This window comes from Ambystoma mexicanum, chromosome 6q (assembly GCF_040938575.1).
Source record: "Ambystoma mexicanum isolate Mex_15411 chromosome 6q, UKY_AmexF1_1, whole genome shotgun sequence".
Classification (NCBI taxonomy): domain Eukaryota; kingdom Metazoa; phylum Chordata; class Amphibia; order Caudata; family Ambystomatidae; genus Ambystoma; species Ambystoma mexicanum.
This window is the reverse complement of record NC_090937.1, coordinates 306405014-306430531: the sequence shown is the minus strand read 5'-3', so window position 1 is coordinate 306430531 and position 25518 is coordinate 306405014. Positions and strand designations below refer to the sequence as shown.

At 50.5% G+C, this 25518-nt stretch overlaps 1 protein-coding gene across 2 annotated transcripts in view; it reads right to left on the bottom strand.

Moving 5' to 3' along the window:
• Positions 1-25518, bottom strand: part of ECPAS (Ecm29 proteasome adaptor and scaffold) — a 3148361-nt gene that overhangs the window by 2861586 nt on the left and 261257 nt on the right. For both annotated transcript variants that reach the window (XM_069630810.1, XM_069630809.1), the window contains exon 6: positions 25342-25513. In XM_069630810.1, the coding sequence (XP_069486911.1) occupies positions 25342-25513 (172 nt within the window). The remainder of the gene's footprint in view (positions 1-25341; positions 25514-25518) is intronic.

Sequence of the window (25518 nt, the reverse complement as noted above, 5' to 3'; positions counted from 1 at the left end):
AAAGCCCTGCTTTTATGCAGAAAACCCCCATTCATTCAGCCTAGCTGTCACTCAAACATGCTTTACTTGGGCCAATCACACAAGAGTGCGACTTGAGTTGCCGAGGCAACTCAGTCCAGGGTGCCTAAACCCCCTCCCGCACCCCCTGTGGTACCCAGACAGAGTGGCATCACTTTTGGAGGCTTCTGTGGAGAAGCCCGCCAAAAAGTGGAACAAAGGGCTCGACTTGGGTTGGAGTCACAGAAGCGAACACAAACGCCATTTTGGAACCAAGTTTCGGCAAAAAATACCAACCAGTGAATTTATATTAATTTAATAAACCGGCGGTATGTTCGAGGCTATTTTAAAAAGTGGTAGCCTCGAACAATGGGAAAATCCCATAGGAATATATTCGCGGTCGAATATAAAAAGTAGTATCCACTGCCACCAGTCAAAACTTGGTCGGGGGGGAACTGAACAGTGCCCCCTCGAACAACAGACCCCAGGGCAATCGAATTGCCCCGACCAGTACGTCCACAATGTGATGGTTTGTACCGTTTCTGTTCACAATTTAAGACTAGTAAAGCCAATGGTGACTTTACATGCCCTAGGATACAGTAGTCAGTCCCAGGGTATGGAGTCTATGTTGGGGGGTCGCTACGACACCCCTGGGTTACGGCACGGAGGGTGCTTTGTAACCCGCATACCAAAAACACATGAAGCCCTGTGGGGTAAAGGACCCCATAGCCCATAAAACACAAACAAAGTCAAAGGAACACCTCAAATCATGTCGAAGAGTGGGAGAAAGAGAGTCTCACTCTTAGCAGGAGAAAAAAATAAACCCCAAAAATCCAGCAAAGCTGCTGGGGGACTCACTAGGTTTGGGAAATTAGCCTTTACAGAGAATTCTCCCCAACATCAGCGATGTGTGTGGCCACCGTAATGGCGTGGTCCGACGCCACTTCGCCTTCCTGTAGGATTTTCAGGGCCTAAGCCCTCTTGTCGTCTGGGAGGAAGTCCAGCAAGGGAGCGATTTTGAACCACAGCTCCCCGTCGCAGCATGCCACGATCGCGAGGGCGTTGGCCGCCTTAATCGTCATCGCCGCCGAAGAGGTGACTCGTCGTCCCATGGCATCCAGTTTCTTCCCCTCGCCGTCCGGCGGGGATGTTGAAGTTGACGCCGTCGCCCCCGCCGCTTTCTTCTTGGCCGCCACGGAGACCACTGAATTCGGGGACGGCTGTGCCCTGAGGCACATAGGGGCGGAGTCCGGGACCTGGTACTACTTCCCGTAACGGTCTCTTAGCCGGAGCCGTGGACGAGTTATTCAGGAGCGCCAGCCCCTCGTCACAGATGTCATCCATTAACGGAACGGAGAGGACAGTCTTCCTCTTGGCCTCCCGCCGTTGGTAGAGGAAACCTTTCTTCTTGTGAAGAGGAAGAACCTCTAGCTCACAACAGCCGGCAGCCGGTTGGCGAGAGCGGTCACGAGTCAATAACCGAATGCGGCCGCGGCCGTGAGTTGCTTGAACGAGACCGCCAGACAAGCAAACCTGGCCGCGACTCGGAAAGGAAAGGAGACCGCGGTTCAGAAATTGACAGCGTGTCAGAACTTGGCAAGGAAAGAAAAGGCGGCAGTGGTACGGAATTCGACTGCGGATCGCACTTAGACAATGTGAAACATAACACACCCAATACGGCCACACGGACTTGAGGTTGGTCGGATAGCACGGTCCCCGACCATGAGGCCGCAATAATACCCGCTCCCCGGGCCTGTTACTACACTCAACTGAAGTTCTCCCCAGCAACAGTCAGAACCAGACAGGAGGGACATGGGAGAATGTAGCGGAGCAACCCTCGACCAGAGAGAAAGGGGGCGGGGCTTCGGGGAATATTTATAGACGTGACAACATAGATGCCTCTGATTCGTTGATTAGTGTTTTTTCCCTATATAAGAATGAAACTGACAAAGGACGCTGTATGTTTTCTCCACGCTCTTTCAGAACATTCGACCTGAGGGAGAGAGAGTCACACCAGAGAGGCTCTGGGCCTATGAAGATTGAAGGGAGGAATTTGAAGACCCATCCATACTGAAGAAAACTGAATTAGTTTTTTTTTTCAATTTTATTTTCTTCCACCTGAATAAAGGATTTAAATTTTCTTCATCCCTGCCTTCCTGCCTCATCCTTCCACTTCTGTTCTTCGGGGCAGAGCTGGAAGAGCTCAGATGCCCTGGTGATCATGGCATGGAAGGAGCCAATTTCCTCGGAGGCCAGGGCCAAAGGAGGTGGTTAAGGGTGGTTCATTCCGTCGTCAGCACCGTCGTCGTCCGTCCCCGTCATTGCTGTCTCCGTTCCCGTCTCATCCCTCGGAGGAGGGGATGTAGGTGAAGGCTGGAAGGGGGGAGGAGGAGGATGGACTCATCTCCGCTTGTTAGGCAGGCTGCCCACCGGACCAGGTTCCACTTGGTCTTCGGTGGGGGGTAAGGGCATCCATGTCCTTATCTCCGTGCACAGGGCCTGTATATCCATCAAGATAGCTCCTGAATTGTCCTGTGGTACGGGCACCGGCTGCAATGGGACCGACAGTTGGGGCCTGGTGTCCTCCGCGATCCTATCTTCCTCATCGACTCCCACGTTGCTTTCCTCGTCGGCCTTGTTGGGATCCTTCCCGTGGGCCTTGGATTCCTCGAACTTCTTGTCTAGAATCCTTTGGACGCTCGCCAACTCATCCTCAGAGGTGGTATCCGTGTCCGTTATGGCTACCGTGCCCCCCCTCTTTCTCCTGCTGGGGTTTCATGGGGGTATTCTCGATAGGCAGAAAAGATGATTCCCTGCGGGATGGCAGGGAAACTCTAGCCCCAGAAGTCGTCTCTTCTGGGGAAGCCTCCGTTGGTTTCTCCAGGGCCACCACGACACCCTCGATCGAGGCCTTAGCCGGGTGAATCAGGGCCTTCACAACCTTCGGCGTGCCTGAGGCCTTCACCTTGGGGGAGGGGAGGGTCACTGCCTCGCTCCCCCACGGCTGTCTCCGTCGGGATCGACCGGGGCTTCTCCCGAAGCTTACCCGGGTTCTCCCACTTCCTCTTCACCGAGCCAGAGCGTTGGCTCATGGTTGATGCCGTCGGTGATAATGCGCCCTGCCTGGCAGCCGAGGAGCCCGACCGATCGGCGCACCCAGTGCCTGCGGACATGCTGTGCTTTGCCTTTTGTTGGGCCCCCGTCGCCGGAGCGCCCTCAAAGGTCTTAGAAGACCAGTCGGACTTCTTCTCACCTGCTGCTGGGCTCTTCCCCTCCAGCCAGTTGGTGAGTCGGATACGACGATCCTTCATAGTCCGTTCGGACATATTCTTGCAAAATGCACAGTTCTTCTCCACGTGTGTTTTGTCTTCGTGAAGGCAGTAGAGGCATCGAGAATGCTCATCCTCCTTGAAGACATTCTGTAATCCGCATCCTGGGCAGCTCCTGAAAAGCTTGGATCCTGGCGTCATGTTTCCTTTGTCCTGGGCCATGTCCACGCGGGGTAGGCCTCAAAGATCCTCCGGAATCGTCCAAGAAACTAAACTGGACGAAAACTTCGCCCTCTAGGGGCATAGAGAATTCCGAAACGGGTTCCGGTTGATCGGAAGTAGAATCGGTGGAGCTTGAGGCTCGATTGACCGAAAAATATGAGATTAAACTCTTGAAAAATCGCAAAACGCAGTAAAAGCTTGAGAGCTATAGCACGAGGACTCCCAACACTTGAACGTGCAGTAAAAATCTGAAGATGGCTGCCAGAGGAGGGGCTTAGGTAGAGGGCAGTCATTGGCTGGGGGCAGTATGACCCAGAGACCAGTGATTGGTTACTAATAGAAAGACAGTTCAGAAACAAAACTGAAACTGATTTCTTTCTTTACCGAGGATTCCCAGCCTGACGACGGGGAATATTCATGTGAATCCATGCCAGACCCCATTCTGGAGAATGATAAGACTTGGTCGAGTGTGCATGTCAGTGGGTTGACACTATGTTCCTTAGCCCAAAAGCAGAATCTCGACAATTTGCTTTTGTACTGCTTGCGTGTAGCCAGACTCCCGGCTCTTTGAATGATTTCCAGATTTTCGCTGGACAACTGAAGGTGCTGGAGCGTTAGCTGCTTAGGAACCAGACCGCTAGGGCTAGCCTCTCCGGAGACGGGTGTGGCACTGCACCTCCCCCTGCTGTGCTAGCAGAGGGCCCTTCACGAGGGGAAGTATCATCTCTGGCTAAAGTGACAGCTGTCTCAGGTCTGAGAACCAGGGACGCGCCAGCCAGCGAGGCGCCACTAGGATGATGCTTAGATTCCTGATCTTGCTCACTACCTTAAGCGAGCGGTATGGATAGGAATGCATATGCCCACATCCCATATCTGGAGTGTGTCCCCTAGAGAGTTGCATCCCATTTCTCCCCAGGACGCAAATTGCTGACATGTGATTGTGTACTGTCCCAAACAGATCCGTTTTTCGGGTGCCCCATCTGCTGACCACCTCCTGGAGGTCTTGCCCGTTTACCTGCCACTCGTAATTGTCGGCTGGCAGGCGACTGAGCTCGTTTGCTTCCAGTATGGACTCCCCCGGAAGGTGGATCGGCAAGATCCACACCCCCTGGCTGATAGCCCATTCCCAGATCTCCAGGGTCATTACACAGTTGCAGGGACATGGTGCCCTCGTTTGTTGGGCAGTAGGAGAAGAAAGGAAATTGAGGTGCGGGATGCGTCTATCAAAGAGAAGGTTGGCTTGAGGGCTTTGGACCAAGACAGTACCATTCAAGTAAATATTAATGATGACCTTAGAGGAGTAGAAGGGGTCCAGGAGGGCCTCCCACCGGGTGCCATCATTAATGGGAGAGGAAGAGAAGGGAGAGAGCACAGAGACCATTTGTAGAGTCCATAGGTCTGGCGAGGGAACGACAAAGAGGATGTCGGTGAAAGTTAACCTGGATGAGGCGCTGGTATGGGTGTCAGCGATAGGGAGGCATGCGTTGGAGACCAGGATGTCCTTTTTGAACTTCTTCCTACCAGATTTAGTGAGGAGAGCAGGATAGTCGATAGAGAAGCAGTTAGAAAAGATGGAAGAGACGGAGAGTACCATAGAGTAGGTATGTAGGGAGAGGAGAGAAGAGGAAGGGAGTGGGAAGGGTAGAGGGAGAACACTAGGGAAGGCCACAGGACAGGGTGCAAGCAGACAAGACAGACGAGACACGTTGACAATTTGACAAGACCGGCGCTTAGATAGTGGTAGAAAGGTTTGCTAGGTGAGAGCTTTTGCTACAAGGCAAAGCCACAGAAAGGCACTACTTTCACAATGCAATATTTTTTTTAAAACTGGAGAAAACAAACCTACGTTTGAGAGTCCTCAATAGTGGGGAAAAGGCCACGAGGAGACACGAAGGGCATCTGGCACCTCCCGCCCCCACACACACCCCCTGCGGACAGCAGACCAGCAGGACACAGACGAGGAGTAGGATATGCCCTTGTCATCAAAAGCCTTTCCCGACGAAATCGCAGGCCTGCCAGAATACCTGGGCATCCCCCAGAAGGAGACCCCTGAAGCAGGAGTGCTGGCGGAGGTCCTGGGCATCGGGGCGGAGGCGAGGTCTGGCATCTCCCTACCGAAGGATGTGGAGGCCTTGGCCCAAAACGGATGGTTCAAGCACCATTCCACGCTATCCACAAACTAGTTGGATGCTAGGTACAGGCAAACGGAGGGGGACAGCATACTTCTCTCGGCACACCTGCAGCCTCTCGCCTCAGTGATTGCTGCGGCATCCATGTATGCCAAGCCCCAGGTATCCTCATCCAGTACTGCCACGCCTGCCCTCCTGAACAAAGAGGAAAAAACCCTTGAGTCATACGGCAAGAAGGTATATTCAAATGCGGGGTTGCACCTAAGGCAGGCCAACACAGATGCCATCCTCGATGCAGCTAATCGGCGCCTGTGGATGGAAATTTCAGATTTTCTGCCCGACATCCCTGAGAACAAACAAGCCTCGTTCAAGGTGTGCCTATCTGAGGCGAAACACGTGGCTGCGGACATTATGAAGTCAGCTGTAGGCCACATAGAGGCTGCTAACTGAGCATTCTATCTGGCGACGGACATGAGGCCTCGTTGTAGGCTACGAGGTTCGACCCGGATGTGCAGGATAGAATCCTCAACATTCCGTTTGAGGGGCATGGTCTATTCCACTCCTCCCTGATGAGGAGCGCGATAAGAAGAGCAGCCCCCAGACAGCGAAGTTGCTGTCTGTTCTTACCAAACCGGCAGGCAAACCCTTTTCACAGACAGAGCCCCGTTCGGACAAGGGGCACTCCTTTGGCAGGCTACTGCGGATTCTAGGACCGCAAAGCCAGACAGCCGGACTGGTCTCCCAGTCAGCATCGGAGAAAACACCACAAATCGTCGAAAAAGGGGTTCAAGTCCCCCCTCCTCTTCATCAGACTGTGATCAGAAGAAACAATGACGATTTATTTCAGGTCCACAGCACCCCAGTTGGGGGCAGGCTGGCCCTGCACAGTCAGGCTTTGCGATCGAAGTTTGCAGACGCATGGGTCATCTCAGTGGTGTCCTGGGGCTTGCAGCTCCCTTTTTGCTCTCCCCCTCCGATTACCCCTCGCCTGCCCTCCCACAAATCGGTACACCATCAATCCTAGTGGAGATTTGCTCCCTTGTAGAGAATGAAGCGGTAGAGCAAGTTTCCCCCCGCCCTTCCAGAAGAAGAATCAGGCGGGCCTGCGAGTGGTGTTGGATCTATCTTCCCTGAATCTTTACCTACCCTTGCAGAAGATCAAGACGGTGACGCCAGCACTCATTACTGAGACACTGTGTGGGTGAGATTGGACTCAAGAGTGAAACATTTTCTATCTTCATTTGACAGCCTCTGAAATTTACCCTGCAAGGGCAACAAGCTGAGAGAGGGAGACAAAATTCCAAGGTTAGTTTATTTGAACGGAGCCACTATTAGTGTATTTAATCTGATTAATGAAACTTTTTCCAAATTAAGTAATATAGATATACCGATTTATGTTTTACAGAAAATAATCCAGTACTCTTAAACCTGAAGAAGGGCATTAATGGCCCGAAACGCGTAGTTGAAAGATAGGAAACTTCATTGGGAGACCCATCAGGATTATTGGGTCATGGGAACAAACAAGAGTTGGAAACATAAGAAAAATCTGTAAAAGATGTGATTGTAACTTGTTTTGTAAAAACATATGGATTAATATGTCAATACCTTGTTTATGATGTATAATTTTGATTTGTATTACTAGGAAATGTGTGAAATACAAAAATAAATGTTTTCTTTCCTATAAAGGATGTGGAATATGAATGAATATGAATGAATTTGCACAAAATGAATAACTAATTGAACTGGGATATTCTAAAAAAATGTTATTGATTTGAGTAGCAACATTTGTTTTGCCCTGTGCTGTGCCCCAGTTTGCACAACGAGGTTATCGTTGTACCATTTGTTTTTTCACATTTGTTCAAGTAGAGGTAGCACTCTATTAATTAGGAGCACCCATAAGATAAACTCAAGAACTATTTAATTGCAATATACTATTACAATTAACTTTATAACATTGAGTGCGCCTCCACATATCCAGTATCTATTGGAGATTGGACGTGTTCCCTGGACCTGAAGGATGTGTATCTCCGCGTCCCCATTGTACAGCCTCACTGGGCCTTACTCAGGTTCCGGGTCATGGGACTGCATTTTCAGTACAAGGTTCTGCCTTTGGGTTAAATTCAGCGCCAAGAGTCTTCACGAGGCTCATGAATGCCGTGGTGGCTCCCCCTCAGGTTGGAGGTGCCACGTGTCAACCTGTACCTCGACAACTGGCTAGTCAGGGGTACTTCGCTGGAGCAGGTTCGAGACTCGGCGAACAAGCTCATCTCTACCTGGGTTTTTTGATCAACTACCAAAAGTCTCAGCTCACGCCCACACAGTCCAGTCGCTAGTGTTTCTAGGCCTGTTGTGGGACACACAGCAACAGAATGTTTTCCCCACAGGGGACAAGGTGGCAGCAATTTGATCGGCAGTCCCCCATTTCCGCAACAGGTCAATCACCACAGCCTGGTGGTAACACCTTCTGGGCGTAATAACAGCATGTCTCCTGGCGGTCCTGTACACCAGGTTACGAATGAGGAGGCCTCCTGTTGCATTTCGTGGATTCGTGGGATCAGGAATCGGGCCACCAGGGGCCCCGCTCTCCATCCCATGACATCTGGACCCTTATCTCAAATGGTGGCAACAGGAAGAGAACATTCTGGTTAGCAGATCTTTCCGTCCACACCCCCATAGAGTACACCATTACCACAGATTGCTCACTCCATGGATGGGTAGCAACCCTTGGAACGCACTCGGTGCATGGCCTCTGGTCCCTGACAGACTGGCAGAATCACATCAACTGGCTGGAGCTCATGGCTATACAGTTGGCACGCAGGTCTTTCCTACCAACCATCAAGGGCAGGTCGGTGTGCATCCAGACGTGACCTGCTTGTCCCCTCCTTGGCTAACATGCCCTGTCCTCCTCCTTCTGCCCCTCCCCCCTCGGGCTGCTTCTACACCACTGCAGGGCCCGGAAGTCTTTCAAGAACGGCAAACTTCTCCATATTGCCACCCTAAACTCTTGCTCAGCTATCAAACACTCCTTTGACATCTGCCGCCTCCTGGATGAACTTGACCTTGATATTCTCCGTCTCACAGAGACAAGGTTCATGGGCAGCTCCGTCACAAGCTTTGACGCTCTCCTCCCTGATGGCTACAAGAGCCTCTCTGCGCCCAGAGCCAACCATTCCGGAGGGGGTGTAGCCCTGATCATACACAAGTGGATTGATGCCTCTGTCATTCCTATGCAGGCCTACTCTTTCGAATGCCTCGTCTGCAGGCTCCCTCTCTGTCCTGGCCACTCCCTTACTGTGGCTACCATCTATCGGTCACCTAGTCAGATCTCCTCCTTCCTCTCCGAGTGGGCGGACCTCTCCTCTTCCCTTCCGGTCTCAACCACTCAACTCCTCCTTCTTGGAGACTTCAACATTCACCAGGATGCTCCCTGTCCTTCCAGTGGACTCTTTCGTGACCTTTGCGACTCTCTCTCTCTCTCACTTATCCCCTCTGGTCCGACTCACTCTGCAGGGCACACTATGTTCTGATCTCTTCAGACCTTCCCCTTTCGACTCTTCTCTCCTGGAGTGACCACTTTCTCCTTTCCTCCCATCTCACCCGCTCTACCCCTCAGGTCAAGCCAACCCCAGCACTGCCACCTACCTTCTCGGTTATCCGACCCATGAAGCGCGTGTCAGTTGAGGCTTTCGCCCCTACTTTCTCACCCCTCCCCGCAGCCATTGGCTGACAAACCCTGACACAGCCCTTTCGATGCTCTACTCTGCTATATCTGATACTCTATGTTCTTGCCTCTGTTATGAGGATCCGGTTGAAGCCCAAAGCCAAGTCCAACGAGTCAGACCTTGTCACCCTTAAACACAAGAGCAGGGTGGTTAAGAAGAAATGGCGTGCTTCTGGTACATCCTCCAACAAACTGGCCTGCCGCCTGCTCCAAAGGCAATACTGTCTCTCTGTCCGCACCAAGAAGAGAGCACACATCTAAGCCTGCGTCTCCGCAGCATCTAACAACTCTGCCGAACTCTTTAAAATCTGCAAGGAGCTGGCCAATCCTGCTACATTCTACCTGTCCTCTCCCAGGCCCTCTGCACAGCCCTGGCTTCTAATTTCATCTCTAAAACTCAGGACATCCTGTCCTCTCCCTCTCTTCCTCTCCTGCTCCTCCTCCTCCTCCTCCTCCCTCTACTCCCTGCTCTTCCTCTGGCCCTTCTTCAGCCACCTCTCCTCCCTCATTCTCTGTTCTCCTCAGATGAGGTTTCTAGAAAAGTCCTATCTATGAAAATCTCGTCAAAACAGGTTCACCCCTGTTCCTCCGAAACAATCAAGGACCACATCGACACCCTGGCTCCTGCTCTGGCTGATTTCTGCAAGCACTCCTTCGCCACTGGAGTATTCCCCTTCCCCTGAAGCACCCTCTTGGGCACCCTCTTAAGAAACCCTCTGCCGACCCTTCCGGTCCGGCTAACAAACGTAAAGTCTCCATCACTCCTTTCCTGGGTAAACTCCTAGAAAAGCTGGCCATCTCCCAGCTTCACCTTCACTCTGTTGGTTGTCTGCATCACCATCAGTCTGGCTTCAGAGCTGCCAGAAGCACAGAAACTGCTCTCCTGAACATCCATGAAGGCCTGCTCTCCAACCTCGATTCCAACACCCCCTGTGTGCTCATTTTAGATCCCTCTTCTGCCTTTGAAATGGTCAACCATGCCATCCTCTTGAACGGACTCTGTGATAACCTGGGTATCACCGATTACGCCTGGGCTTGGCTGACCTCCTTCCTCTCCGATCGACGCTCCCAGGACCAACTTGGGTCCTTCCTCTTCTCTATCTCTACCTGTGGTGTTCCCCAGGGGTCTAACCTCTCTCCCTGGCTTTTCAACCAATACCTGGCACTTCTTGCCCACCACATTGCTGCTCTCTCCCCCAACTTTCAGTGATATGGGAATGACACTCTGCTCATTTTTAGGCTCCCTTGTGCCACCTCTTCTTCTCTCATCTCCAACTGTCTGTCCGCCATCCAGGAATGGTGTGCCGCCAATGATCTCTGCCTTAATGCCAGCAAGACAGAGATTCTCCTCCTCGGCACACCTGCTCCCGCCTTTCATGTCACCCTCTGGTCGGCCTCTCTTGGCCCTCTTCCTGTTCCCACCTGTGAGACTAAAAACCTTGGTGTCATCTTCGACTCAACATTTTCCTCTAACGTGTCTAAGAAGTCACACTACCAGCTGCACCTCCCCAGAGGTATTCTTCCTTTCCTCTCCTTCCCCCAGAATCTCACTGTCTGCAGAGCTCTGGTTCTCTCTACGCTGGACTACTGCAACAGACTCCTAAATCTGCCTGCGTCTAGTCTCCGCCCTCTGCAACTCACCCAAAACAGGACTGCGAGACTTGTCCTTGGCCTCAAGCCCAGGAATCGGATCTCTCCAGGACTGAAATCTATGCACTGGCTCCCAGTGACGGCGAGGATTAAGTTAAAAACCCTCTGCATTGTCCACAAGGCCTTCTGGGGCCTGGGACCTCAATACCTTCAACTCTCTCTTGCTAAATATATTCCTTCTCGAGCTCTTCGCTCATCCGCCTCCAACTCCCTCAGGATCAGTCGCTTCTGCAAGCAGCGAGTTGGTGGTAGATCTCTTTCTTTTGCTGGGACCTCCCTCTGGAACAGCCTCCCCGCCGCTCTGAAACTTGAGGAGAACCATCTCCGGTTCCAGAAGCACCTCAAGACCTTCCTCTTTGCTTCCGCTTTCTCTCCTCTTCTCCCCTGCTGATCTCCTGGCTGAATCTGAAACTGCACTGGTTACCTGGCTACCCTCTGATCTCAGGCCCAGGTCCCCCCACCCCCGCCAGTTGCACACCTGCACTGCCTCCTTGGCCACCCTGCACTCAGGGACTGTTTCTGTATTCTTACAGCCCCTACTACCACTTGAAACCTGATGTCTGCACTTACCCTTGCACTTGCCACCAGCTGGCTGCACTTTTATTTATAGTCTTATTTATTTTACTGCTATCCTATGTACGGCACTACCTCCTCCCCCTTGCACTTTTCCCCTTCCCCTCTCCCCTGCACTTGTGCGATCCAAATGTCAACTGGCCTAGTAGGATTGTTGTCTCTGTGCTCCCTCCGTTTCTCCTCCCTTGCCTCCTCGAGCCTTGAAACACTTGTGTATAGGTGCGTTAAAAATGCCTTAACATATATCCTCCGTGGTGGGGGTCTGAACTTGCGCCAGGATTACTGGAGCCTCTGTGATGGGCTTTTGCGAAGCTGGAAGTGGGAGCATGGGCTGTGGGGACCGCATGAGGTACATGAATTTATCGAAGAAGCTGTCCTCACAGAGTGGCTGTGAGCGATCTGGCGCGGGTGCCGGGGGTGAATATGCCAGCTGCCTCCCCAGCCCTTGTCTGTACCCAAGATTGCTGTAACTGGAGCTCGAGACGTTGGGGTATGACGTGGGCCAGGTGACGTGCGTCAGTGAAACCCAGTCTGCCCTAGGAGCAACACTTCTCCTTGGTTGATCGGGGAGCTGACGGGGGTCCACGACCGCCTGCAGGGTTTCCTGCCTTAGCTGTTCCAGAGTGGCAGCTATTTTGTCACGAGCCACCCCCCCCCCCGTTTGTCCGCGCCTTGGGCACGTGGAACTGTTGGCTGCGTGTTCCCAAGCTCGCCCTGCATGACTGAGTGCACCGGCTCGGCCCCGCCTTGCACCTCCGGTGTACACACGGTAGGCTGTGTGCCCTCGGCCTCCCGGCTGGTAGTGCTTAAAGGCACCCCCTCGAGTAAGGAACCGGCATCAGGGCAATGCCCCTCGGGACGGGTCCCAGTGGTAGTACAGCTCACATTCCCCTCGGCTGTGGAACCGGTAGGGCCCTTGGACCCCTTGGCTATGAGGCGGGTACCTGCATGAGCCTTGGTACTCCCTGAGCCGGTGCGAGGGCCAGAAAAACCCTGGCCACCAGAGGGCTTACCCGGGATGGAGTCGCCTTTGCGGGGTGCTTTGGTGAATAATGCACCTACCTTCCTCGTCTTCCTCTGGACATAGTCGATGTTCTGAGGAGGAGTTCTGTTGAACAGTTCCCTCCAACGCTCAAGTCTGTGCTTAAGCGACCTACGCGCGAGGGAGTTGCAAGCAGATTATCCGTGGCAACTGAGGTCCTCACCAAGTCGAGACAAGAGTGCATGTGGGTCTGCATAAGGAAGGAACCGTCGCACAACGGCACCAACTGTCGGGCCGACATGCGCCAGCTACAGAGCTAGGGCTCCTGTGGACGGTGTTCCCAGATTTGAAAATAGAAAAAGAAAAGGTTAGATTCCGGAAAAAGCATGTGGAATTACAAGGCCGGAGGCCTAACCCAGGAGTGCTGGTGAAGCGGTCGGTTCCCATCGAAGTGGAAAAAGAGACTGAGGTGTGGCACCGGTGGGTGGGGTTAGGGGCTGGGGCTTCTGGGACGTGCCACAACGCAACAGTAAATTTAATGTATTTTTCTGGTGGAAAAAAGGTTCTGTTCACGTCCCTCGCGAGGGACGCCCATACAGGATGGAGCAAAGGGGACAGGACGTAGGAGTAAGGATGCATCAGGGTCTGCAACCCCTCTTGCCAAACATGGTCTATGATTGGTATAGAAAATATAGCCTTCCTGCACTTTCGCATGTGATCAAAAAGGAAGCAATCTTTCTTTTCCTCTACAGGAGTTAGCCCAAATTCTTGGCATGTCTTTGAAAGCGCCAATGCTGTCTGGTGGAGAGGGTTGTGCTGAGCTAGCCTGTGGTTCCTGGTCAGGGTCATCAGTGTCACACGTGTCGAGTTGGTGACCTGAGACGGGCTAGGAGGTGGAGCTTGCGTCCCGTGGATCTGTCTCATGGTCTGTATCTACTAGCTCCTCTTCTTCTTGCTCGCTTATTAGTGGGCTATTTCTTCGTGGAGTTGGAGGCCTGGGTGGAGAGTGTGATCTTTTCATCGACCGTAGACGCTTGGTGCGGTCTCTGGATGAGTGCCCTTGATCCGTTTCTTGGAATGCACGTAGGCTTTGTTTGACCTGGTCTCTGCATTGAAGGATGCCCAGAGGTTGAGGCGGTGGAAGCCTAGCATTGAGCTGTCCAAGTAGATTTTGAAGAGTCGAAAGAACTTGCAGTGATAGCAAATGTTGTGGATAATTAAGAGGGTGTGCGAGTCATACATCCTGGTCCCGATGGTGTAGGGGGAAACCAAGGGTTGCACTTTGTGTTACTGGAGTTCATTCTCTTCTTGAATGTGGTCTGCTGAAAGATCTGTCTTGTACCTAGGGTTTGATCCTGCAGTCCTCAGAATAGGAATCTGTGACCCCCTGTGCATTCCTCTATGGGTGGCTCAAAGTCTGATGTTATTTCATGCTGAAGTATTTCTTCAGGCATGATTTTCGTGAACCTTACGAGTACCATACCAAGAGGGAGATGTCCGAGCTCTGCTGTTTCTTCAGTATTCCTTTAATATAGGATAGAATAGTTTCCTCTTGTAGCAGGAGGTTATGTTGTTCAGAATTAATTATAATTCGGGCCGTGGTAGAAGTTGATGAAGGATTTGGGTGAACAACAGTTTTTCGTTGTTGCAGAGTGATGGCCAGATTTCGTCGTCTGAACATGTCCCATGGACGATTGCGTTGACGGGGGATGTCTCGTGGACGACTCTTGGCCCGATGAGGATTTATGTCCTTCTCTAGAAGTACAGGACTCCGACGATGAGTGGTGTTTTTTTGGGGTTTTCGTGGACGACTTGGCTTTATGTTTCTCCTTTGTCAGAGAGGATGGTCTCGACGAATGGTAGGTCGACTCCGTTAACAGGCACGAGTACTTATCCATCTTGACAATGTTTTTGTCGACAGAATTTTCCACTGTTTGTATGTGGCCCGTGAGCCTTCGCTGCTGACTGCTTTCTTTTTAGAAGGAGACTGGGGTTATGTCATAGCCTTATCTTGGCTCGTCGACGATTTTAGCTCACCTGTCTTTTGTTTTTTCGTAGGTGGCTCTTCAGAACTCCTTTGTCCTGATGGTGACCGCCTGTCAGAGGGGGTGGTAGCGTTACGACTCCTTGACGAGTCTGTTTCCGATGCCGGATATTCCCTTTCATTTAGCCCAACAAATTAGTTGACGCTTTCGAAAAAACCTGACAGATCTCACAATCTTCAGAGGGATGGTTAGGCTATACAATCTATGTGCCTGTCACCTTCGTAGATTTTCTTTAGGCCGCACGTCCCACAGGGCCTGAATAAGTATTTCTTCGGACCAACGGTCTCCATAGTCGTCGGTGACACCGTAGAAGAGTCGCCGGTGTTGCTGCTTTGTTTCACTTAAAAGTAGTGTGGAAAAATATATTTTTCACCTGTAAAGACAATTTTTCTTGAAGAGATCAACTCGAGGAATTCCCACCAGCTAGAAAGACGGTTGAAATATCAGCGGAAGCTGCTGGGGTGGAGCTATACACTAGACGTCCTATTGGTGGGGACCAAAAGCACCCACAACATCATCGATGGAACACTCAAGGTGTCAAAATGTTTCCATATGAAAAGTACTAAAAGTAACTAGGGATCCCAGCCTAACGATGGGGAATATTCACAGCATATGAATCCATGAAAGATTCAATGCTGGAGAAATTAAATTTACTCACCCTAGTATCTAGAGTACTCATTGTCCATAGTCCCCTTTCCTTCATCCTTGTGGGCATCCCCAAACATGGGACGGTACAGGAACCTTTGGCAGCAAACAATTTAGCTTCCCCTTCAAATTTAGTATAGCATGCTGGGGCGCGGCCTCCGGCATGGGAACGCCCCGACCAAGGCCCGCCCTCCGGCGCCTCACCTCGGTCCCCTCTGAACACATTGAACGCCATATTAGCCCTTGGCATACTAGCGGGGTAAACTGGGTGGGACGAATGGAGGAAAGTAGAATATGGACTATGAGTACTCTAGTCACTACGATGACACTATTTACTCATACGTCCCGTCCATTGCCTCCATCTTTGTGGGTGATTCCACTGAAAAACAAAATAGGGTGGAGCTGTGAGAACTGGCTTCATATCTAGGATGAAGCGAAAAGTTTCTTCAGAACCACCTGACCAAACTCTGCATCACGCCTGGAGCTGGTTTCTAGCAAGTAGTGCCTCCAGAAGGCCGATGCAGTGGCCGCCTTGCTGATAACATCCCAAGAAGCATGTCTCTGAAACGTGACTCTCGTTGGTATGAATCTCCTCAGGAACAGATTTGCCCATGGCCGTGTACGCCTCTGAAAATGGCCTGAACCATCCAACGGCTGATAGAAGCCTGGGAGCTGCGGGAGGAGCCCTGAAAAGTCATGAGCAAGGCCTCAGACTTCCTGAATGATTTTTTCAGAGATATAAAACTTGAGAACCCTCTTGATGTCTAAGGAATGTAGGGCCCTCTCTGCCTTCCACTGTAGGTTCGGGAAGAATACCGGCAGGCAGATCTCGATTCAGATGGAACAGAGAGACCACCATGGGAAAGAGGTGTGGGTGAGTATGAAAGATGACCTTGTCGTTGTGAAAAAGTGGTAAAGGGCTTGCACAAAGACAACGCCTGCAGCTCACTAAGCCTGCGCGCAGAGGTGAGAGCCACCAATAAAACAGATGTTATTGTCACCAAGCGGATGTCGACAGAGGCCATTGACTCGAAAGTCTTGCGCTGCAAAGCTGCCAGAACCACATTGAACTCCCAACCCGGATGCGGCCTGTGCACTGGAAGAAAAAGCCTAGATAACCCCTTACGATGGGCCTTAGCCACCAGGTTGGCTGTCGAAAACACATGCTCTGGGGAATTCTTGTAAGCCCCAATGGCTGCCAAATACGTGCAGCAAGTATCCACCTTAACTCCAGAGCGAGCCAGGTGTGCAGAAGAGGCCAGTACGTCATCCTGAACAGGTGACCAGCTCCAGACCTGTGTCGCAAGTTCAATGGCAGAACGTAGACCAAACTGGCCCTGGTGGCCTGGTTCCGGATAAACTGAGGCTTCAGCATGCTCAATTTACAGATGACAACTGGGACATCATTCAGCAGTCCAGGAGGCCCTCGGCTTGGTCCAGGTTTAAGAGCAAATGCTCTTAAACCGAGGGCCTCCTGAATGATGTCCCAGTTGTCATCTGTAAATTGAGCATGCTGAAGCCTCAGTTTATCCGGAACCAGGCCACCAGGGCCAGTCTGGCCCGGTCCGGACGTTCTACTGCCCCGCCCTGCTGTGCCAGGAACACCCTGCTGGGTGAGAAGATGGACGGGACAACAGGAGCAAAACTGCAGCAGATCTGAAAACCGGGGTCTCGGATGCCAGTGGGAGGGCAACCAGGATGAGGCTGATGCCCGCGCAGGCCCGGAAATTGTGGAGGGTTCGTTGGAGCAGAGGGGTGGGCGGGAACGTATAACACCTGCAGCTGTGCCAACATATCTGGAAGGCGCCTTCCAGTGACCCCCCAACCTGCTCATGAGGCAAACTGGGGGCACTTAGCATTCAGGGGAGATGCAAACAAATCCAGGTCTGCAAAACCCAACGCTGGATCAGGGGCAACATGGATTTATCGTGTAACTGCCACTCGTAGGTGTATAACCCCAGCGACTCAACTGACCTGCTTCTGCATTGCTCTAAGCCGGGAGGTGGACAGCCGAGATCCAAATCCCCTCCGTCAGGAGCCAATCCCAGATCGAAATTGTCTCCATGCAGAGGAGGGGCTGGGGGAGAGAACGGGTGCCACCCTGCTTGTTCAGGTAAAACATGGTTGTAGAATTGTTCGTCCTGACCACAAGACTTGTCCATGATTAGGGGCAAAAACACCTTGAGTGCCAGGCCCGTTTGCCTGCGCTCGAGCAGATTGATATGCAGGAGGGCTTCCGTCCTGGACCATGCTCCATGAAGCACAGCTCTCCAGAGTAGCCCCCAGCCTGAAAGAGAGGAGTCTGTCATCCCCACCAGGGTAGGCTGCGGTCAGGTAAAGGGGGCTCCCACTGAGACATTGTCGTCCATCAGGCACCAGCGAAGATGGGGCAGCAGGAGCAGTGGTATTTGAATCCTGTCTGAGACCCCATCTCCTGATCCCAATTGGCCGCCAGGTGGAGCTGAAGGCGCCTCATCTTGAGGCAAGCGTGCTGTACAGTGAGCACGCAGGAGGCCACCAGGACCAGAATGTGCTAGAACCACCATGCCGAGGTGGTCGAGTTGGCCAGAAAGTGTCCCACCGCCCGGCGCAGGGACATAAGCCTCTCAGGCATAGGGAACACCCGCTGAACGGTAGTGTTCAACGCACCTCTACAAAGACAAGTTCCTGAGACTGGCATAACTGATTTCCTCTGGTTGAGGGAAACCCCAGCTGATGAAGGGTATCTGGCAATCTCTGGCAGGAGTGCACCATCCCTTCAGGTGACTCCACCTCACCAGCCAGTCGTCCAAATAAGGATATAGATGATGGCCCTCCAAGTGGAGAAGGCACGCAACTGCATTCATCAACTTAGAGAAGACACAAGCGGCCAGAGTTGAAGCCGAAGGGCAGCACCTTGTACTGAAAGTGGTAGGACATAATCGTGAACTGCAGAAACTTCTGATGCAGCTGATAGATGGGTACATACAGGTACGCATCCTTGAGGTCCAGGAACACATCCAGTCCCCTCTAGACAGAGACTTGGCTATGTGCGCTGAAGTAATCATCTTGAAGCGTTCCAGCGGTAAAGACAAATCTAGAAATGGAATAGTAAACAAAGCCCCCATCTACAAGAGGAATCGGTTCCATCGCCTTCATCTCTAATGTGGGATATATTGACCCACTCAAGAGCATTTCCCCACATCACCAAGCTGCAGTTGCGCAGAAACCACAAAACGGTTGTGCTGGCTCCTGTGAGCGCCATGGCTCAAAACTGCATTTTGCGACAACAGAAATGGCTGCACACATCGGGCAGGATGCAACAAAGGGGGCACATTGAAGGAGATTGCCAGTGTGTTCCGACATAAATAAAAGGAAGAAAGTGGAAAAGGAAGCGTTGCTTTGCTGTAAAAGCCAAAATCCCCATTCAAAAGAAAACCTTTTTCACCTTTAAAAAAAAAAAAAGAAAAAAATGCGGCTTTGACACTCATTCCCTCTGTTCCTTAAAGCTACTGTGATTAATAAGCCCTACCAAGCCCTGTGTGTCTCACTGTGCCTCAGCAAAACCAGGCATGATTCTGAATTGATGAGCCCGGTCAAACCAGCTCTAATAAATAAATTAACTTTACTTTGAGTTACACGGAAACGCAGTGATTTTCTTTGCAAAAGTATCCAAAACTCAGCTGTTCAGAGAGACTAACTAGCTGAGCCATGTCTGTTTCAATATATCTGTGCTGCAGACCAACTCCAGCATTCAAGAGAATAACTACAGCTGCAAGACAGTGTGTGAAGCTGCGGGAGATGAAAAGTCGAATTTAAGAAGGAAGACCAGCTGCACCACATGTAAAAAAAAATATGGGCCTTTGCAAACTAAAGAAAAACAAATGCCTGTGTGTTGGAACAGTACACTGGTGAATGAAAGCCTGCCAGTCTTTGGAAATATGAAGGGGTTTGTTGCTGGTGAGATTATATAACATGGGTTATTTTATGCAACAGGCTTGTTTAATTCTGGATCTAAGATCAGAAAATAAAGGTTAAAACAAAGGTGGCTGGAGTTGCAAGTGGAAAAACAGGTTTTCTGCTTGGAGGGCTGGCACCAAAAGGAGCTCTCTCTCAGCAGATACGGACAACCCCCTGATAATTACAGGGTTGAACAGATTTTCGTCTCTGCTGGGACCCTGGCAATGAAGCTCCCAGGGAAGGAAGTCTGAAGTGTGAAGGGGCAATACAACTTCAATCAAGGGAGAAACCCCCACCATGCTCTGAATGAAGTGACAGTTGCAGCAGTTGAAGGAAAGAAAAAAAAATGTCCCAGGGACAAATGGACTGCAATTTGTTCCCAAAGACGATTTCAGGAATAAACTTTAAAGACTTCTATCTCTGCAGCAAGACTTTGAAAAATTGTAAAAATGTTACTGTTTAAAAGTGATTTTTTGGGCGTTCTTTTGAGACATGGTAGAATTCACTGACACCTTGGGGACAAAAAGTGCAAAGTATTGAGGATAAATCAAAAAGTATCAATGTTGCAAACATACATTTTTGTACATACATCCCTTGGGATAATTTGCATCTGTGTATAAAGTTATGGAATTTTAGACCGAATCTTTCATGCTCCAAATTACTAAAATGTATCAGAAGGGCGAAACAAGGTCCCACAGACTGAGGATTGGACTGGTATGTGCTGCACAAAATATCTAACTTGGGTATATAATTTGCTAAGAGATTGCAATTGTATACATTTATGTTTTTGGCAAAATCGGATTTTAAGTAAAGTAATTGTGGGAGTTTTTGGACATTGTAAAACTCACCTCATAAACCTGACATCATTCCCATGGAAATGCAACCAGTTCAGAGCAAGGCGTAGACTGGCACCTCTGTCCAATCCAAGTAGTTTAGAGGCGTGCTTAGTTAACCCTGCCAAGCCTATACTTTGATGAGGTCATTATGCATTATAAATAAGGGTCCCTGACAAACTCTAGACAGACACGCTTCCTGAATTCCTGCACTGCGTTCCTGCTCCCGGCATCTTCCAGATCCAGACTCCACTACAAGGCCAAGCATTGCTGAGCCTACTCCAGGGTCCACTCTGGAACCCAAGCAGTGCTGATCCCATTCCGAGCAAGGCCTCAACTCTAAGAATCCACTACATTTCCGATTAACAAAGCGAAAGCTGTGGTACCTTTTGCATCCTGATCCAGCCTGGCTTGCTGCCACTCACTGCATGCTGCTGCAATCCTGACCAGAATTGCCCGTCCAGTCCTTGCCAGTCGGTGGCCAGACCCACACAGCTGTTTGCCAGATGCCCTGCCGTGGGGTGACCAGACCCGATTGACTGTCCAAAAAGGGCAACACAAAAAAGTGGATTGTGAGTATTTCATCACACTATAGAAATTCCTAGTTTCCCTTGTCTTGCATTTTCCTCATCCCACTCTTTAAGTCATCCTATCCTTATCCTGATAACTTGTCCAACTGTCTGTGCATTTTGTCATTAATCTCCAAGCATCAGCGCTACTTTTCTCTTCATTTCTGTCTTGCATAGATCACATGTCATTAGCGATATTTTGATTGAATAAAGTAATTTTCCTTAAAGAAAAGGGGTACACTGCGTGAAGGGTTACATCTGCAGCCTAACTTAGAGAATTCACGAGTGGTGTTCCTCTTTTCTTAGTCCTTAAATCTAGTTAAAGTAAAACTGTTCTTTTCACAAACTGATTTCCTTTCCAATTTCACCCTTCATTTTACTCAAAGCACGCCTCCTTCTATATTGCATAACTCTTTCAATTTACCAGCTAGAAACTTACTTTCAATTCCCTTTTCTACCTGTGATATATATATATATCCCCCACTCCAAATCAGTGTATTTCACCCGTTTTTATTAAAAACCATTTGGGTAATTTTAGGCGGGAATTGCAAAAGTGTAACATTTAAACATGTTATTTGACTGCAATTTGTTGTAAACTTTCCACTACTTTCTGAACTGTATGCTTTTGGTAACCCATTCTTTGTGATTGTTCGTATCTTTAAAATGTTGCATTAGTAAAGAATCGTATTTGCTCCAAGATTTTTAACACACATTCATTTTTGATTTATCCATTTCCGAGTGTCATTTCACCACATTGCAAGGGGTTTAAAATCAGTTTTCTCTCCGATTTGGGTAAGGAAGGTCAGATTTAGATTCTGTTTTCAGTTTCTTATTCCTGAGTACCTGCTGTTTCTTTGTATTCACTCAGAATTGATTGTTGGTGGGTTGAGGGAACATTGCAGGGGTACATTCTAACTTGGATGCTATCTGTCCTAAATCAAAAAAGTTCTCCTATTCTGCTGTGCTGTGTATAAGCTCCACTAAAAAATCAAATCCAGTGCATTTCTCAAATGCTCATTGTAACTATCAACCCATTGGTAATTGCTGCCCCCTATTAAAAAAGTGTGTGATTTATTTTGCACTTTAAATAAATAAATATTGCATTTGACCAACCAGCCTGGTTCATGGTCCATTGTTACCCGGGGTATTTGAAAAGGGGGTGCGATATCATCCCAAAATTGAATCCACATAAATAAGGAGAAAGGAGAAAAACACCTCAGTTAGGCACATAATAGGCCGAGACCAAGGTATGTGTGTCGCCTGATTGAAATCCTTAACCCTAAGAGCGAAAGGACCTCCCATAAAAGAGCTGGGGACCCGATCTGACGAAGAGGAGGAGAGAATGGTAGAGGCAAAGTAAGAGGAAGACTGAAGCCAGTAGACACTACGGATAGGTGCCACGGGTTGCTGAAAAGACTCTTCCAGGTGTCCTGGAACAGAGCCAAATGACCACCCCCCCACAGGCGAGCGGTGTTCCCCGACCTTGACGTCACTGCTTCTTGGCACCAGAGGTGGGGGCGGAGGAGGGGAAAGCAGAAAAACCTGCGCAATGTCCTCTGCTGCTTCGCCTGTTGTCGCTGGGCGACCCGTCAGGCCTACGCGTACTGCGGTCTCGAAACCCCTTGAAGCCGGAGAAAGTCCTGCCCTGGGATTGAGGGAAGGATTTCTGACCTGGTTTTGTCAAGACGGCCAAGGATGTGGAGGTTTTCTACTTCACTAATTCATCATCGGTGGATGTATTAAAAAGGTCCACGCCCTCATAGGCCAGAGACAGGATTGGCTCTGGCACCTCACACGAAAATGTTGTGGAGTGTATCCATGCAGTCCTTCTCTTCTCAACCCCAAGGGACAGCCCTCTGCTGGCTTTGTCAATGTGGGAGGCCAAAGATTGCATGAGGTCCTTTACAATGGCCGGGCATCTGCCAGACAGGCCTTAAAGGAGGCTGGCTTGTCCGAAGGGAGGTCGGGTAGAAATTCCCTGAGCTCCCGCCACAGCTTCAGGTTAGCCGCAGCCAAGAGGGTGTCCACGTTGGCTTGCCGCATATGCAGACTTGAGATGGAGTAACAGCGCTTTCCCAAGGACTTTGTCCTCCTTGGAGAGGCAACTGGCGGTGGCTCCAGTGGAGGAAGACGACGAAGACGACGTTTTAGAATACAACGAGGCCGCAGCCACCACAGAGGAATTAGCCTGCGGGTGAGAGGAAAGGAGGATTGACCCCCAGTCTGTCAGCCTACACCTGCTGTCTAACTTCTTGTTCATTGGCCCTGAGCTCCTCAGACGTTCCGTGCCACCTGCAGGACATCCTTCTGAAGTGTATTGCCAGACCGGATCGTGGTGCGTTTGCCCAAGAACTCTGCTAGCACACCCGACTCCTGGGGGTGCTTCCTCTGGAAGAGGGCCCCCAAAAAATGGCAGGCCCTGAAGGCGGTCATGAAAAGGCTTAACAGATGCTGAGGGTTCATCGTCCTGGGCGTCGTCATCATCGTCATTGTCCCACTCCCCCTATTTTACAGAGTGAGCAGAATCCAGGCCCTGGAACGCAGGTGCCGGCTGAGTCCGTCCCAGGTCCAGTGCCGCAGACAGGCCGAACGGTTGTTGAGAAGGAGGCGTTGGTGGTAAGGGAGGAGGTGGGGGTGGTGCAATAACAACCAGTGCGGCCTAAAGCAGAAGAGGGGACTGCACCAGGAGCGTAGGGAAAAAAAATGGAAGGAGTGCCCAGAGGAGGGGGCTGAGGCGACACCAACTGCAGGATGACCTCCTTCACAATGTCCCTCAGGAGCCCCTTCATCTGAGGGGAACGCATGAGGAGGAAGAAGCGCTTGAAGAAGCAGTCCTCACAAGCCACCGGGTCCCTAGGGGCTCAGCCCTCTGAGAGGCTGGGCCTCCGCTCCTGGTCAAAGCTCTGATGCGCCAGGTGCCTGTAGCCATACTGCTGTGATGGGTAGATGTACCCCTGAGGGGACCAAAAACCTGTACTGTAGGATCCGCTGCCGCTTCCAGAGATAAGGGAGCTGGGATCATTCTGCAAAGCCCATTCGATGGGCAAAAGCACTGGTGGGCCGTGAGCTGGATCCAAGATGGCCGCCTACTTGGCAGGCTCCGCCACGTGCTGCTCTGCCATTTTGAAGCCTTGCGCCATGCCTTGAACTGGAGGGCGCAAAGTCTCCAAGCCAAGAGAGCTCTCAGACGCGAGAGGATACAGCTTGGGTCTTGCACCCGAAGCTGAAGCGTCGACCTCAGAGATCCCTCTGGTAGGCGCTGAGCCATCAGCCAGACAGCCGCTAGTCGTAACGCCCGATTCATGACCTCAGAGCGAGCACCGGTCTGCTGGGAGCCCTCGGCATCTGTGCTGGTAGACTTGCTGGATCTAGCCGAGGACAGACTCTTGGAAGTGGCACTCCACTATCCCTTACCCCTGGGGTAAAAGAAGAGGACGAGCCTGATCGTCCTTCCAAGGACAGCCTGCTAGGGCCTCAGCCTCGTGAAGCCTCCTGCGGTCGACATCGAGGCAAGGCACTGAAGGGAAGTGAAATAGCAATTGAAAAAGCAAACGGGGAGCAAGCAGAAAGCTAAAAAAGTCTCTGCGCTGGCTGCCAGGTCCGACAGACCGTGCGGAAAAAGGAACTGAGGTGAGGGGCCAAAGGGCACGCGCTCGGAGGGGCGGTCCCACGCCGGAGGCCGCCCCTTTGCATGCTATACTAAATTTAAAGTGGAAGCTCAATTTTTTGCTGCCAAAGGTTCCGGTACCGTCCCCATGTTGGGGGACGCCCACAAGGATGGAGGAAAGGGGACGGGAATTATTAGTATAATGGATACAATTATACGTTTGCATTTTATGTGGAGGTTAGATTTGTGTAACGCTATGTATTAGCTTCTCGTTCCCCAGCGGTAGCTCCTGGTGACTGGTTACTGCTGGATACCCAGGAGCATAACCAATCTTAATTTCGAGCCCAGCTGGGATCTATTTTGAAAGTGGGGACTTATTTGAAGATTGCATGGCCCTGTGAAGTGACATCTAGCTGTAATATTTTTCAGTTCTTACTTTGCACAGCATTTGTAAAACACGCATTTTTACAGATATATTGTCTGGACCTTTCCTTACTGTATGCTTAAGAAACAGGTCTACTGTGCCTTTAAATCAGCCTTCACCTTCTGAAGAGTTGCCTTTACTCCTGAGCCACACTACCTCTTCGAGAGTCGGGATAGCTCAGAGGAAACACCTGGTATACCAAGACAGTTGATATATCTGTACCCTAGAAAGAAGTCCAAAGACCCCCCCCTGGCTCCCAACACTCTGCAATAAATACAATGTGCTATGTGTGCTTAAGTTAGAAATGAAGGGATTTCTCAGAACTGTTTTTATCAAAAGCTAAACATCTAACATATGCCTGTTAGTAACCTAAAAAATACAGAACTTAACCCTGTACAAATCTCACATTCCAGGCTCTTAGAAATTACAGTAGGTCTGCCCAATAGAACCAAAATTGGTTAAAGTAATCGGTCATTTTCATGAAAAAGTGGATATTATTGTTTATTTCTTTTAATGCACAAACTCACCCACAGGCCGCATTAAACCCTCCGTTTTACAGGTTTGTTAAAGACATCTCCTCGGATTTGTAGATTTAGAGGTTGCAAAACACTAACCACAAAAGGGGGCCCACATTAGCAGTATTACTAAAGCATTTTAATAACATATCACATTCCTAAAGTTAGTTTTTACAAGACATTAAGGTTAGCCAGTTTTTGGCCTAAGGGGTCTACAATACCTGTTCTAGCTGCTCAGCGGTCCATGGACTTTCTCCAATGACTCGTTTGGCAGCTTGGAAGCTCAAGCCAGGAGGTGGCTGAGGGATCCCCAGTCCAGCAGTGCTGCCAGATTCCGGTGAACCTTGTGTTGATGGCATGTTCTGACGATTATGGGGTTCGGGCAACACAAATCTAGA